General features: G+C 43.5%; 1 protein-coding gene across 1 annotated transcript in view; it reads right to left on the bottom strand.

The window, feature by feature from the left end:
• The window catches only part of MAT2B (methionine adenosyltransferase 2 non-catalytic beta subunit), a 54,308-nt gene that overhangs the window by 21,235 nt on the left and 15,617 nt on the right, over positions 1-17,456 (bottom strand). Inside the window, 4 exon segments of the mRNA XM_078776425.1 lie at positions 3,684-3,836; positions 3,974-3,998; positions 4,000-4,032; positions 4,034-4,091. Coding sequence (XP_078632551.1) covers positions 3,684-3,836; positions 3,974-3,998; positions 4,000-4,032; positions 4,034-4,091 — 269 coding nt within the window.

Raw genomic sequence — 17,456 nt, 5'->3', positions numbered from 1 at the left:
ATCATGAGACCCAAACGCTTGCGTGACAGAACTTCTTGGAGAGGATTGTTGAGAAAGTAGATGGGAGGGTTTTCCAGTCGGTCTTTTCGGAGAGACATAGTAAGAGTGTGAGATTTGTCAGGATTGAAAGACATGTTCCACTTGTTTGACCAGTCTGTGATTTTGTCCAAGTCTGCAGAGAGTGAGGAGGCTGCAGACTGCTGATCTGAGGGATGAGGAATGGAGCGGCAGAGAGTGGAGTCATCAGCAAAGAGATAGAGAGGATTTACCAGAGAGATCAGAGAGATCATTGAGGAAGACATTTGCAGGGAATCTGGAGCAAAAGAGCATTTGCAGGGAAGTTTGTCATAACCAAGTCTAGAAGAGAAGATGCTCCGTTGACTGAGATCCGAGTCGGGAAATTGACTGATTGTGTCAGTCCCAATGAGTCGCAGAAGGCCTTTGCTGAGGTGCCATGGCTGGTGAAAGAGGTACCCACACCCAGCCAGCTGGCATGATGACAGTTGAAGTCACCACATATGAGGAAGAGAGAGTTGGGATGAGTGGATAGAAGTTGGTCCATGTTGTCAGACAGCGAAATGTAAATGGAGTCATCACTGTTTGGAGGACGGTACAAAACACATATGAACAAAAGGTGGGAGGGGAGCGGAAGCCGTAGCCAGAGGTACTCCTGGGGGTGGGGTGGAGAGAGGGCAGTGCAAGGAGAGTGAGGAAGACAGTTTTTGATAAGGATAGCCACCCCACCACCAGGACGAGGGTCAGGTCTATCATACCGGAGGAGGGAGTAACCAGGAAGAGATATTAAGGAATCAGAGAATCTTGAAGGAGGAAAGTTTCTGTTAAGCAGATTACGTCTGGTTTGTCAGAAGCAACCTGTATGGAGAGATCAATCAGGTTTGAGCGAAGGCCCCGGATGTTTGAGGTCCATACCGTTAAGGAAGAGGGAGGGGGAGGGGGAGCATCGGGTGCAGGACAGGGGAGGGGAGGGGTAGGGTAAGATGAAGGGTGAGAGGGGGAGGTAGGGAGAGAAGAGTTATGAGAAAGGGAAGGATGAGGAGGACAAAAGGTTCGATGGTGATGGGATGAGGCACAGTGAGGGGTTGTTTGAGGGGGTTGGGGGGGGGGGGCAGAGCAATGTAGAATGTTGGAGGAGGTGGAGGTATGAGATAGAAGGGAGACAAAGTGGGGAGGAGGCAGCTTTGAAGAGGGGGGAGAATTGGAGAAAGATGGTAGGGGGGGGGGAGATTTGAAGGGGAGGGGGGTAGTTTTGAAGGGGAGGGGGGAGGTTTTAAGGGGAGGGGCAAGGGGGAAATTTGGGGGGGAGGGGCGAGGGGGGAGTTTAGGAGTGGAGGTGTGAGGGGGGAGTTTAGGAGTGGAGGGGTGAGGGGGGAGAATTGAAAGAGAGTAGTGAGGAGGGAGAATTGAAAGGGAGGGGTGAGGGGGGAGTTTTGGAGGGGAGAGGTGAGGGGGAATTTTGAAGGGGAGGGGTAGGGGAGGAGTTTTGAAGGGGGGAGGGGTGAGGAGGGACATTTGAAGGGGAGGGGAAAGGGGGGGATTTGGAGGGGAGGGGCGAGGGGGGGGAATTGAAAGGGAGGGGTGAGGGGGGAGTTTAGGAGGGGAGGTGTGAGGTGAGAGTTTAGAAAGTGGATGAATGAAATGAATGAATGATCGTTTTAAGGCCATTTTCCCCGCTAGAGCAGGGGTTAGCCCTTGCGGGCCCCATGACAATCATGGTTCCCTGTTTGAGGCAATGTTTTTATGGCCGGATGCCCTTCCTGACGCCAGTTTAGAAAGTGGATGATTAATGAAAAACGAACATTCATTACAAACTGGGTTTTTTGTGATTTTCAAGTCAGAGATCTGTTTGAAAAATTATAATAGAGGAGGGGGGGTGGAATGAAGGTGAGTTTATAGAATGTATAAAGGAAGGACTGTGAGAGATTGAATTTTTTTTTGAAGTGGAATGAATTGAAGAGGAGATTTTAAAAAGCCTTTTAAATAGGAAGAAATACAGCATGTTGTAATAAACCACTGAATAAAACACTGCAGGGGAAAGTTTAAACATGTTTAAATAATATTTAAACAAAACTGTGAAAAACAATCTGGGAAAAGTCTGTGGCTTTGAGAAAGAAGTAGAAAGGGTTGAATGAGTATGGAGGAAACTAGAGTTGGAAAGGCTGGAGAGGTGAAGAAAAAGGAGATAAAGGGGGCGGGGCACAAGACGAGACAAAGGGGCGAGAGAACAAGCACGTATCCGTGAGGAGAGAAAGAATTAATAAAGTAATTTTATTTTTTTTGTATTTAAAACGTTAGACAAAGGGTAAGATGTTCGTGGGAGGTGGGGGGGGGGGGGGGGGGGAGAAAATCAAAGAAACAAGCAAACACAACGAAGGAAAGAATTATATTCATAAAATACCGACGGGGGAGGGAGCCGAGAGAGACCAGCCTTGCACGAGGTGTGAACAAAAAACGACTAATTACACACAAGTTTGCAATAATTACAAAACCAAAACTAACTAGAAATGCACAATAACACATACGCAATAAAATAACCAGTGGAAATTTGACAAAGACATGAATGGGAAAATACTCGAACTTCGATGCCGTGGAGAGATCGAAGCAAGCCTCCTCGTTCGAGGGACCGGAAGTCAATGATTTGGACGAAACTATTATTATGGATGGACTTGGACGAAACTTGTTGTCCAGGTTGTGTGTGTGACAAGGAAGAATCGATTCAATTTCGGTGAAGATCCGGATCCAGATCCTGCTAGTTGAATGTTTTAAGTGATTCTTCACCAGAGGGGAGATCGGGCCAAAAACGACATAGAGCAGGAGGATATCTCAAAAGTTGTGGACGGATGATTTTGATTAAATGCTGTATTGTGATTTTCTGGTCGATTCTCGGATACAAAACGTAAACTGTTCACCTGGTGGAGGCATGCTCTCTACTGAGTGCCGTTCTAGTTCCTCCTGTTTATGTATCGGCCTTCCTGAGGCTGTTCAATCAAAATTTACCGATAGGCTTCAAAGCAGGTGGTGTACCACCATATATTGCCATCCCCCATCCCAACTCTCAATCTTTTCTAACTCAACCAAACATAATGTGCTTACTTGCAAGTTTGTAATTCCTCCCCTCTCTCCTTTCTCTTTTTCTGTTGGCTTAGTGGTTAATGTGCCGGCTTGGGATCCTAGGATCCTGGGTTCGAATCCCGGTCGATCGCTGAATTAACGCCAGGGGGGTTGACCAGCCTGTCATCCTTCCGAGGTCGGCAAATTGAGTACCAGCTTGCTGGGATGAATGATCCCGGTGTGTACCCCGGTTTAGAAGAGGTACACCGTATCCCTGCGCATCGTAAGAAGCGACCAAGGGTTGGCGTCAGGAAGGGCATCCGGCCATAAAAACATTGCCTCAAACAGGGAACCATGATTGTCATGGGGCCCGCAAGGCTAACCCCTGCTCTAGCGGGGAAAATGGCCTTTAAAACGATCATTCATTCATTCATTCAATTCACTCTCTTGCACGTTTTGTCCCTATATGTCCCCACTGCCCCACTGTCAATGCATTGCCTTTTTTACATTTTGTTACCTTATTCTTTCATGAATGTAGATTTTGTATACAATTTAAAAATATATAAATTATATAAAAGATGGGAAATGGTAGAAAGGATGTGGGATAAGCCAACCTGGAAGATCACGTAGCACAGCTTTCTCCCCGTCCAATTTACTACGTCCATAAGCGTTGAGGGGATGTGGTTGACTGTTTGGCCCATACGGGGGGTTTTTCCCATCAAACACATAATTGGTGCTGATGTAAATCATAAAACCGCCAACTTCAGCTGTAAACAGAGCACCAAGAAATATAGGTGCATGGGTGTGTGTATATTTGTGTATTTCATTTTCACAACGAGTTAAAACACGATTCCACCATTAATTTTTCCACAACGCAACAAACAATGCTCATCATTCAACCTACCTGTCTCGTGAGCCAGTGTTGCAGAGGGCTGTAACGTTCAGGTTGTAAGAACTTTGAGGGGTTGTTCTCGACTACATCTGCCCTCCTTTCGGCTGCACAATGCACCACCACATGCGGGCTGTGCGATACACAAGGCAGCTCAAAAACACCCCAGAAATGAAGTAAATAATAATTCAAACAATAAAACATACATACCAGTACTTCTGTTATATACAATTATCAAAACACGATGCACAGGTTAGCACAATACATCCAGTTTATTACCGACGCCACCGAAGGTGGGCTTTGAAGCTTTGAAGTTTTCACCCCTGTCTGGCTGTTTGTCTGCAAGCAGGATAACCTAAAAAGTTGTGGACAGATTCAAACAGAACTTGGTAGCAAGGACAAATTGATTTGATTATGGTGAGGATCCGGATACTAGAATTTTAAAGTGATTCTTCAACATTGAGATATAGGGCCAAAAACGATATATAACATGATATTTCAAAACATCGTGGATGTATTCGGATGAAACTTGGTGGATGAGTTGGGTAGGTGACAAGAACAAGCTGATTAGATTTTGGTTAAAGGGGAACACAAACGCAAAATGTGTTTTTTTCTGAAAACCATTGAAAATCCTTAATCACGGTCTAATTTGAAGGGGAAAAAAATCGAAATTCTTTTGCCAATCACAAAGTGTCGAAAACAACCCGATAGTGTCGATTTTCGATTTCACCAGTGACGTCACAGTATGAACCCACCTTGATCCAAATGGCAGTTTACAAAGAGAAACAGTGCATGTCAAGCTCGGATTCCGATATTGATTCCTTCCCGTCATGAGTATCCCTAAAGGTTTTCAGTATTTTTTTTTTTTTTTTTTGTATACTGAATCGAGGCTCGTGAAAGAGCTAACATTTACTTCACAAACAAATCAACCAGACAAACAAAATATATAAAAAGAGGGAGCGGAAAACAAGATGGGGAGAGAAGGGGAAGCACACAAACACAACATTTGAGAGCAGGGAGATGTGTGGAAGGGAGAGGGCTTGGGGGGGGAGGCGTGGGAAGGGGGGGGGGGAGGGAGAAGTATAAAACACAAGGACACCACAAACAGTATGTTGAAACTGATCAGTGGGAATGTGAAGAAACTATTGAAGACAAAATTAATGATGGCTTTCCCGATAACACTGAGGAGAGGCATGTGATTGTCGAGTTGGTACGGCAGCTAGGAGGGGAAGGGTTTGATAACATGCAGCCTGAGGAGTTGAAGGATCTCATTGCCTCACATGGCGACAAACTCACCGAGGAGGTGTTGGAGGCCATTATAACGGTTCCCGAGGAGGAGGAGGTGGGCAGTGATGAGGAAGAGGTGCCAAGGTCTAACCTCACAGTCCAGTTCCTGGGCGAGTTGCTGCATGACATGCGGGCGCTTGTCGACAAGTTGGAAGATGCTGACCCAGTCATGGAGAGGTATCTCAAGTTCAAGATGGGCTTGGATGATTTGCTTCTCCCCTACAAAGAGCTGCATCGAAACCTGCCGCAATCTGCCAGGCAGCTCTCCATTACCCATTTCTTTCACCCTGCTCCCTCCACCTCAACACCACCAGCACCCTCTCCTGCCACCCTCTCGGTGTCCTCACCAACACCCTCAACTGCTGCCTCTCCTGCCTGTCCTGCCCCTCCCTCAGTGCACGACGTTGCAGGAGTATAATTTGGGTCATCCCCAGAGTTCGAGGAATTCATGGGATTTAAATTCATCACGATCATCATCTTCATTTGGAAGTTGCGCGTGTTTGTAAAATAAAAATTTTAAACGGTACATGATGGTGTTGTGTTTTTTGTTAGTTTCAAGGTGCGTTATGGTTAAGCACTTTCAATAAACTGTAATCGCATTCCTTCAATAAATTGGAAATGGTACCTGGTGTTGTCGGTTTTTTGTTTTTTTTTTGGAAGCATTTTTTTGTGAAACTGTATTCATGTGCATTTACGGTCGAAAACATTTTAAACTTAAAAAAATTTCCTCTATGAATCAGGAACCGCCGGGAACCTATAACCTATCCCTCTTTTCCCCATTGAAACAATGCCACAGCATACATTCACGGGATTTTCATCAAACTTCTCTGATTATCGTCGACATTCGCAGGTTTTGTCTCACCATTTCCGGGACTTTCATCCACATTCACGGATTATCGTCGACATTATTGGGATTTGCCTCACCATTCGCGGATTTTCGCGACCCGGAAACCTAATCCCCCTTTTTCCATTGAAACAATGCACCGCTATTCGCGGATTTTCCAGGAACGCATCCCCCGCGAATAGCGGAGTCCGACGGTACATATATATGTACATATATATTGTTGTGGTTTTGAGAAATAAAGACAACCCCCCTTTAGTTAGTTGCACCACAACATGTAGCCTCGCTTTAGTTTAGTTATTTCTTATTAAATGTGAAGTATAGTCTCCTTCCCAGTGTTAGTATGCGTTGATGCAGGTAAGTAAAGGTAGGCCTCATTGGGCCTGGAATGCCATGTGCTGGGCCTAGAACAAGTCGAGGAGGCCCGAGGGAGGAGCCGGAGGGAGTGGCTGGTAAGCGGCAAACAGCCAATGGGAGCTAAAGGGGAGTGGCCAACAACAGCAGCCAATGGGAGCTAAAGGGGAGTGGCCAGCAACGGCGGCCAGGGGAGGCCCTTGGAACATTCTGGTGGGACTTCGGGGGGGGGGGGGGGCTATAAAACCCGGCCCGGATCCCCAAACTCTCTCTCTGACCCTGAACTCTCGAAGCGAGAAGCTCACTCTCTCTGCCCCCGAACTCAAGAAGCTCTCAGCCCTCTCTGCCCGAAGGTCGAGGTCTCACTGCGTTCTGCCCCGCTCTCCGCTGCCCTGTTCTCCCTGGCTCTCTCTCTCGTTTGCCCTCGCTCTCGTGATAAACGCTCTTGCAGGACGATCTCTTTCGTGGCCCTGTGCTCTAACGATCTCCTGCCTGGACGCCCTGCACGTGCGCTTAGCCTTGCTGACTTCAGGACACGCTGTGCGGATTCCCGTACGTGCACGACTGAGGCCGACGTCCCAGCTACGAACATCACGAAGGGGAAGGCCCAACGAGCCGTCCGGGGCGAGCTGCACAAAGAGGCCGCGCTTTGAGCGCGTCCTTTTCTTCCTCCCTTTCCCCGCGTGAGTCAGAGGGCCCTTGTCTGGGCGGGAAGTTAAGAACGGTTAAGTTTCTATCCTGTGTCTCTTCTCTTTGGCATTGTACAAATTGTGAATAAACCTGTGTTTTGCTTTCAACTTGACTGTCTACGTCTCTTCCCCATTGGCCGCGCATTGCACGAAATAAAACCGCTCGATCGGGTTAGTAATAATTAACGGCACGAGTCACGTGACACGCAAACCGCTCGGGCGTATCAACCCAGCGTGACTCGTGTGAGGTTCAGCCCCTGTCCTCGTGGCGGCATGTGTATCGAAGGTACTCGGGTATTTGACCAGAAACCCTTCCACACGCTCGCTGCGGGGTTGGCGGCTGGAATTGCTCAGCAATCCGCCCCCACGAGTGTAAAGTGGGTAGCGGCCTCGTGGACTCGAAACTCGAGGGACAAAAGGGCTCAACTCCCCCTTAGTACGTCGACGGGCTCGAGATCCGCAACTATATATATATATATATATATATATATATATATATATATATATATATATATATATATATATATACATATATATATATATATATACACATATATATATATATATATACGTATATACATATATATATATATATACGTATATATATATATATATATATATATATATATACATATATAACCTAAAAATATGGTACGTCCATCAGTGAAGCCGTCCATCCATCCCATCCGTGAAGCCGTGTGACTATATGCCTATTAATCAGGTACTGTTTGAACATCAGTTGCACCCTGACTACTCCAACGTTTGTAATGTATGCGTTTGCAATTAATTTACGTACTATTGCAATGTACCGTTTTTTGCCTGTGGAAGAACTGCTGAAATCTATCTCACCAGGTTCTTCCCAACATCTTTGTTCTTTTCACATTTCTCTCTACTTTTTCGTATTTCTCTCTGTTCATTCTAATTCTTGCTTTTCTTTATTTCTCTCTTCTATCTGTCTTAGGAGAAGTGCATTCTTGCAAAAAAAATTCTGTAAGGTTCACTTGGCTGCACCTGGGTGGGTTTGAGGGTTGTGGAGTAGCGGCTGAAACCCGAATCCTATCCAGGTTTCTTCTGATGACTCCAATGCAGTCTTTGCTTTTCCATTTCATTTTAAACCTTTTGACCCTTTAGATGGCTGAGACCCCTTCGACCTTCGAAGACCCTTTAAGACCCCCTTGACCCTTAAGATCCCTAAGATCCTTAAGACCCTAAAGTCCTTTAGACCCCAAATACCCTTTCGACTCCAAAGACCTTTTAGACCCCAAAGACCCTATAGACACCACAACACTATAACCCCCAAAACCCTTTAGACCCCAAAAACCCTTTATGACCCCAAAGACCATTTAGACTCCAAAGACCCTTTAGACTCCAAAGACCCTTTAGACTCCAAAGACACTTTAGACTCCAAAGACCCTTTGGACTCCAAAGACCCTTTGGACTCCAAAGACCCTTTAGACTCCAAAGACCCTTTAGACTCCAAAGACCCTTTAGACTCCAAAGACCCTTTAGACTCCAAAGACCCTTTAGACTCCAAAGACCCTTTAGACTCCAAAGACCCTTAAGACCTTTTAGACCATTTCGACCCCAAAGATCCAGAAGACCCTTAAGACCCCTTTTACCTTTAGGACCCTTTCTACACTTTAGACACCTTTAGATCCCTTCACCCTTTCGACCCTTACATCCTTCAGACAGATAAGACAGCTTTGACCCTTGACCATTTATACAAGTAGCTTTGGACCTTTTTAGACCATTTTTACATTCTTGAGAGATTAGACCCTTTCAACCCCTTAGACACACTACTATTTCAATGTAGCCTTTAGACCTTTAAACCATCTAGAACCTTTTAAGCGCACACCACGCAAACATTTATAGTCTTCTTGCAAAACACAGACTATACTTTTTTCAGCAGGTAATGTGCAAACGCGACCCACCCATGGGATGGGTACATAATAACATAGGTTATATTTGATCGTTTTGATTTGCATCATTTTGGTATATAATTTAAAAACGACAGGTAAATTCATGAATTTTGACTGGGAAAAAAATATTGTGAAATTAATGGGGCAGATTTGATCTTTGTAGGTTTCATTATAAAAATGGCCAGAGTTGATCACGCTCCCAAATGAACAATACTGTATTTGTTCTCCAACTATATTGTGAAAAGGAAAGGATAAAGGAGAGTCCCCTTAGACCTTTTTACCTATTTACTATGATAAGTTTACTATTGAAAAACTATCGAACAAAAGGTGAACAAACGCGATCGTTTTTTGTTCTAAATTACACACAAACGCATGATGGAAATCGCCTTCGCCCAGCATTGAGTGCTAACCAAGATGACGCCAGGTAGCTACACTGTGTTGTGAATGGCAATGAGCGTTCTATGTATTTTTAGTTCAGTGGATGTAACCCGTAGACAATACAGCAATGGCAGTCGACTTCATAGTGTGACATCACTGAATATCGTGAAGAAGAAGAAGATTTCGACTTTAATCGCAAAATTACCCATATGAAGCGTTATTCGGAAAAAGACTATCTATTTTGTCGAGTACAAGGGATAGATTACCATGAAGGTGGTCTAAACTTTTGGGTTCCTCTTTTGAGGTCCGCATGCAGATACAGCCTATCAGTGGCATACAAAACGTAAACTGTTCACCCTGGTGGAGGTACGCTCTCCACTGAGTGCCATTCTAGTTCTTCATGAATAAGTTTCCATTTACCTTCATGGAAAATCACATCACTCAGGGCAACATGGCCTGGGTAAGACTCAGTGGAATAAGGAGTCTACATAAATAGCGTGTTATTCACATGGTAAGATGATCCAACCTACTCCAAATGCATACACTTTGAACAGTATCACGACAAAATCGATTTCATAAGTAATTCCAAACAAAAAATACAATTAAAAGATTAATCTCTGACCACCTTAGGTGGTGGTGGTAAAAACTCAACCATCATGGAAGAAATGCAGCTTTTTGCCTTTTTTTAGTTTTTTCTTACAATAATTTTTACAAGAAATGCAACATTGTTTTTTTTTTGTTGTTGTTTTTTTTACAAGGACTCCCCTCACACTTTTTACATCTTTTTTTACCAAACGTTATAAAAGATCGTCCACTATGCAATGGGTATAAAGGGACAGAAGGTATATCCGCACGTGCATAATCTCATAATCCAATGTAGGAAAGTTACACTCATGTTAAAGGTACACCATACCTGAACGGTCCAGTTTGAACCACCAGCTCATACATAGACAATATGGAACAACCAGCTTTACACCCCGTATGAAAAAGCAAGGTGCTCCACGACGTGGTAGCCCTCTACCGACATGGTAATGGAACAGCTACACAAGCCATATGTTGCTTTCAGTCACCCCACCAGAGTTGCTAACATTAACTCCGCGTGCTCAAACACATTGTACATCTGGGATTATTACAAGCAATTTTGCGGTGATGCTACAGCTGTCGCCACTTTCCTTCCTGGCAGGCAGTTATTTGTGGCTCAAAGAAGACTGCAAACCTACGAGAGGCATTCAAAATGTCCAATGGATGAGTTACTCATGTTTATCCAAAACACAAAAACGAATCTTTTCAATATACAGGCCTCTTAATAACCTCTGCTTCTGAAATAATCAACAGAAGACTTTTTAGTAATTTATGTTAGTAATTTAATATGTTATTAACTATGTTAGTAATTACCGTGCATCTCTCCAGTACACCTATGACATTTCAGACAACAGCGTGAATTTCTTGGGGACATCCGTATTTTTCACAGCTGAGGGATTCAGCACGGATATTCACCACAAGTCACTGGATTCACATTCATACTCCACATACGATTAGTCGCATCCTCTATCATGCAAAGATTTGATACCATATTCTCAGTTCCTGTGACTATGACGTATCTGCAACAATGATGATAATTTCCATATGCGAGTTTAACAAATGAGTGATTATTTCAGAAGAGTTTATCCCATTACAATTATCAATGAGACTTCGACTGCATTTCTGTCAACATTAAATATACAAGTGTAGATTGGCTCGCTACGCCCGCCTCACCACAAGTCGCTACAGAGGTACGGGCTTGTTTTAACTGAGGATAATGACCTGACAACTTGAGTAATCGTGTTGTCATGATTTACACCAGTCATAATACAAACATTTCTTTTGTACAAATTTATTTGTAATATTGGTGATATTATTTAATTGTAATTTATTTTCAATCTAAAAGGGTCCAATTGGTCTTAAGCTCTAAATGGTAAAATGTCCAAGCAAGTCTAATGGGTCTAAAACGTCTTACGGGTCTTTGGTATCTTAAGGGTCTTCATGGTATTTAATGGTCTTCAGGGTCTTTTGAATATTTGGGATCTTTAAGGGTCTTCAGGTTATTTGGGTCCTCTGGGTCTTTTCGGTCTTCATGGGTCTTTTTAATCTGAAGGGACTTAAAGGGTATTCAAAGGTCTAAACTTAAGGGTCTCAGCAGTCTAAAGGGTCGAACGGTATATTAAAACAGTACGTAATTAATAGACGTAACCAATTAATAGACAGGATGTAACCGACCTTCAAACAGTACATAATTAATATATACATAGTCACACTGCTTCAGCGCCTCACTGCCTCACAGTTTCACGGACCGTGCTCTTTGGTTTTCCTATACATGAAGAAGACAACGTTTTGGTCACAAATATACATACATACGTACAGTGCATTCAGAAAGTATTCAGACCCCTTCACTTTTTTCACATTTTGTTATGTTGCAGCCTTATGCTGCAATCGTTTCAATTCATTTTTCCCCTCATCAATCTACACTCAATACCCCCAAAATGACAAAGAGAAAACAGGATTTTAGAAATTGTTGCAAATTTATTACAAAGAAAAAACTGAAATATCACATTGACATAAGTATTCATACCCTTTGCGATGACACTTGAAATTTAGCACAGGTGCCTCCCATTTCTCTTGATAATCTTTGAGATGTTTATACACCTTGATTGGAGCCCACCTGTGGTAAATTCAATTGATTGGGCATGATTTGGAAAGGCACACACCTGTCGATATAAGGTCTCACAGCTGACAATGCATAACAGAGCAAAAACCAAGCCATGAGGTCGAAGGAACTGCCTGCAGAGCTCAGAGACAGGATTATGTCGAGGCACAGATCTGGGGAAGCCTACAAAAAAAAATTCTGCTGCATTGAAGGTTCCCAAGAGCACAGTGGCCTCCATAATTTTTAAATGGAAGAAGTTTGGAACAACCAGGACTCTTCCTAGAGCTGGCCGCCCGGCCAAACTGAGCAATCGGGGGAGAAGGGCCTTGGTAAGAGAGGTGACCAAGAACCCGATGGTCACTCTGGCTGAGCTCCAGAGATCCTGTGTGGAGATGGGAGAAACTTCTAGAACGACAACCATCACTGCAACACTCCACCGTTCTGGGCTTTATGGCAGAGTGGCCAGACGGAAGCCAAACAGTTCAATCTCGGTTTCATCAGACCACAGAATCTTGTTTCTCACAGTCTGAGAGTCCTTTCGGTGCTTTTTTGGAAACTCCAAGCGGGCTTTCATGTGTCTTTCACTCAGGAGAGGCTTCCGTCTGGCCACTCTGCCATAAAGCCCGGATTGGTGGAGTGTTGCAGTGATGGTTGTCCTTCTAGAAGTTTCTCCCATCTCCACACAGGATCTCTGGAGCTCAGCCAGAGTGACCATCGGGTTCTTGGTCACCTCTCTTGCCAAGGCCCTTCTCCCCGATTGCTCAGTTTGGCCGGGCGGCCAGCTCTAGGAAGAGTCCTGGTTGTTCCAAACTTCTTCCATTTAAGAATTATGGAGGCCACTGTGCTCTTGTGAACCTTCAATGCAGCAGAAATTTTTTCGTAGGCTTCCCCAGATCTGTGCCTCGACACAATCCTGTCTCTAAGCTCTGCAGGCAGTTCCTTCGACCTCATGGCTTGGTTTTTGCTCTGATATGCATTGTCAGCTGAGAGACCTTATATAGACAGGTGTGTGCCTTTCCAAATCATGTCCAATCAATTGAATTTACCACAGGTGGACTTCAATCAAGGTGTAGAAACATCTCAAAGATGATCAAGAGAAATGGGAGGAACCTGAGCTAAATTTCAAGTGTCATAGCAAAGGGTATGAATACTTATGTCAATGTGTTATTTCAGTTTATTCTTTTTAATAAATTTGCAAAACTTTCTAAAATCCTGTTTGCTCTCTGTCATTATGGGGTATTGAGTGTAGATTGATGAGGGAAAAAATGAATTTAAACGATTTCAGCATAAGGCTGCAACATAACAAAATGTGAAAAAAGTTAAGGGGTCTGAATACTTTCTGAATGCACTGTACATGACCATATACATTTGCTCCATTATAATAAGATGCCTTGTTATGTTTGTCATGTCTTGTTTGCAATGCCTAAATACAATAGATCTTCTTGTAGCAACCAAGGAAGATCTCCCGGTGTTTGTTACCAAGGCGTGTTCTGGCGATTTGGAGAGAAAGCGCTTTGGTCATTTTTCAGCTCGGTACGACACACCCCTAGAGAATTAGTGTTACATTTTGGGCTTTTCTTAATTCCAATAAATCATGCAATCAATTACACACACACTAGGCAATATACAATACGTGTATTACTATTTATAACGTCTTATGTTTGGGCTTTTCAGTACTTCGACTAAGGGCTACAGCTGCTACACCCAAAACATTAGGGTGTTTTTCTAACATATTACGGTGAAGATTTTAACCTTTACTTTTCATTTGACATACATGCAGGACTCCCTTGCTTTAAACAAGGGATGCATTCCCAGAAAATGGCGTTGAGGAAAATAATTCCACAAGAACCTATTTTAACATAGCACAAGGGGAGATACGTTCCAGACCATGTCAAAGACCCAAGACAGCTATGAACTGTTCTTTCACTAACTGACAGAGCAAACACAAAAAGAATACATCAATTATTAATATTCAATATTAACAAATACAGTACACTAGTGCAGTATAAATGAATACAAATACGGTTTGCATTTATAGAGTTACCTTCTGGTTCCCACAAAGTAGCAGTGTCAGCCTATCCTTTGCTGCTTTGAATGCTGAAGCAGTCTTTTCTTCATTGGAAATGTATGTCCTGCTTGGCATACGCTTCGAAAACAATCCTGTTTCGTCAGCATTAAAAACTTGCTGTGGCTTGTAACCCTAAGCCTCCACGATAGCCTTAAATTAATGTGGAAATCTTGCAACATGATCACTGTTCAGCGCTGGCATCCTCACCTGTGAGTTTGAAGTTATGGAGAACCTGACGCTTCCTGAATTTATCAAATCAGCCTTTACTTGCTATGGAGGGTTGGCAGTTAATCACTCCCCTTCTTCTTGACTTAGGCAGTTGTATAGCTTCAGCCCCTTCACACAAATAAGAGTAGAGTTGATTGGTACATAACACTTCTGATTTCGATTTTCCACCCATACTCCCAATACTTTCTCTATCTTCTCACTTTAAGGATTTCTTACTCTGGATGTTATTTTTGCCAGGAGTAAAGTTGATTGGGTGACAGAGTCTTTAACCTTGGCTGCATTCCGACAAATGGACCGCATGGTTGACTCGCTGAGGTTAAACATGCGGCCAACCATTGTCAGGCCATCTCCACTCTCAAGTCGTCAAAGTACCTCCAACTTGTTTTAACTTGTTCTAACCTCTAACTTGTTTGTCTTATGCTTCTCATGGGGGGCTTTTAGGAAGATGAACCACTTGGAGGACATTTGGGGGAGGCGTGCCACGATTCAAAATGAAATCTCTTGGCAATCGGAGGGTGCGTCTCTTGGTGATTGGGTGGAATTGCACATGATTCAAGGTGGCACGGGAGGCGTGAGGTGTGGATTTTGAAATGAGGTGCTCACTTTGTTCTAGCCAAATCGTTTAGAAATAGTTTAACTCTGAATCACACTGTTTATATAAAAATTTTAAGGTTAATAAATAATTTGTTTAACATCGACATTATTTAAAGTGAACTAATTTAAAGTGAGGAATTACTGTACAGTATATATTGTGACGGTGGACCGTGTATGAACACAAAGTAAAATCTTCCACTCAGACAGTCACCAATTTGGCAATGGATGTTCCTCATAGACCGTCTTCCATCCACCAGGAAAGCCAAACAAATCTTTACTTCAGTTTTCGACATACAGAAATTCTAGCGACACCGACAATCGGTCCATCTGTCCGAAAGGATAGGACCGAACGATGACTGAGGACAAGCTGCTGCAAGATGGAGAGAGGGGGTGCGAGGCAGAGAGAGAGAGAGAGAGAGAGAGAGAGAGAGAGAGAGGGGACGTGAGACAGACAGAGAGAGAGGATGGGAGACAGAGAGAGATTTTAGGAGACAAAGAGAGAGAGGGTATGAGACAGAGAGACAGAGGGTATGAGACAGAGAGAAAGCATAAGAGAGAGTGACAGTGGGAGTGAGAGAGAGAGGGTGCGAGAGAGAGAGAGGGCACAAGACAGAGCGGGCAGGGGAGAGAGGGAGGGAGAGAGAGAGTGAGAGAGAGAGAGAGAGAGAGAGAGAGAGAGAGAGAGAGGGAGATAGAGATAGAGATAGAGAGCGGGAGCGAGAGAGAGGGCGCAATTGAAAATCGCAGCGCGCCCATTTTCGAAAGGAACCTTCCTCTACTCAACCCCAACACACACTGCAAAAATGGATTTAATCGGACAAGCTGTTCTCCTTGAAATGGACGGAAACCAAAAGTTGACGGACGCCCGGATGCCCGGACGACGCCCGTGACGACAATACCCCTTAGTAGTCCATGGGCTGGGGTGGTTTCTGTGTGACTTTTATGTGCCCTAAGTTTCTCTTCATATTATTGAAGTAGACCATGTGGGACATCAAAAAAGTGAGGGTGGTCATCTGGGAGCCTGGTCGGATTTGAGAAAATGACGTCACAATATCAAGCTTTTGCGTTCATGAGGCGACCAAAAATTTGGGGTAGGGGAAACTAAAATGCTTATAACGCCACAACCATACATGATATAACTGCAAACTACCATTCAAAATATTTGTTTTTATTCACTCTACATGTGACAATATGTAATTATCTGATTATTATGCAAATTTGCTGTCCAGAGGTCAAAAGGTCATGGAAATCGGGGGTTGCTTAAAATCTGACCCACCGGAAGAAAAATGTGAGTTACAGGCTGCCTGTACTACTTGAGAATGTTTGCTGGCTGTCAGAGGTTGCCAAGACATATCTCTATCACATGATATGCATTGTATAAGAATTAACCCTTTTTATTATTATTATTATTATTTTTTTTTTTTTTGTATACTGAATCGAGGCTCGTGAAAGAGCTAAATGTAACATAAACATCAACTTTGATAAATGGTGCTATTTCAGAAAAGCTGATTTTCCTTTGCAGCGGAAGACACATGCCACAAAAGAAAGTAATCGAACATTTTCATCAGTATGAATATGATCTATCACCAACTACTTATTTCTTTAAGCCTAAATATCACTTAATTTACTAATTTCTTACAATATTCCCATGTCGTTAACCCACCAAGTCCTAAAACAACCACCTGTAGAGGGAGGGGGGGGGGGGGGGGGGGAGGTTTCGGAACATCCTTAGTCCATTCAGCAAAAATAAACTGCTGAATTTGCTCAGTTTTAGTAATAGTCTAGGTTTTTATATCCAAATGAAGGTATACTGCTGACTGTAGTCACTATTCCAAATCATGCCAATTTGATAATGGGCAAGAGCCAGACAATGCCATCCTGGAGTGCAACAAACTCGGTTTGCTCTCCAGATGAAATCAGTCGGAAACGAATTGCTTTTCTACCCATACTACCATACCCTGTTACCCAGTATGACACTGTTTATACCGCAATGAAAAACCTCCAGGGTGTTCTGCGCAACATTGATCAGTTGGTACTACGAGTCACGTGCGATGAAGGCGTTTATCATATAGCGCGGGAAATACAACTTATTCGCCCAGATGAGTTCAGCAACATCATCATATGTCTTGGTTCATTTCATATGGCGAAGGTTGTACTAGGCTGTTTAGGAAAATATCTGAAAGAAAGCGGGGCTGAAAATATTCGAGTAGAAAGTTGTGTGTTTGGTGTCAATGTTGTTGACTCGGTACTAGAAGCCAGAAACTACTCAAGGTCACTCAAGGGGATGCAGCTCCTAAAAGAAGCATTATGTCAGCTGGAATGGAAGGAATTCTTTGAACAGGAAGGCAATGCAACAAAATACAGTGAGCACCTAGAAAATGTAGAGGCATTCAAAGCAGCAGTTGCTAACAAGTCATTTGATGAGAGTGTGAGCATTCTGGAAGGATCAAAAACGTC

The sequence above is a fragment of the Myxine glutinosa genome, chromosome 4 (assembly GCF_964187855.1).
Source record: "Myxine glutinosa chromosome 4, kmMyxGlut1.1, whole genome shotgun sequence".
Taxonomy (NCBI): Eukaryota; Metazoa; Chordata; class Myxini; order Myxiniformes; family Myxinidae; genus Myxine; species Myxine glutinosa.
The sequence above is the reverse complement of the archived record's forward strand: the minus strand, read 5'-3'. Positions and strand labels throughout refer to the sequence as shown.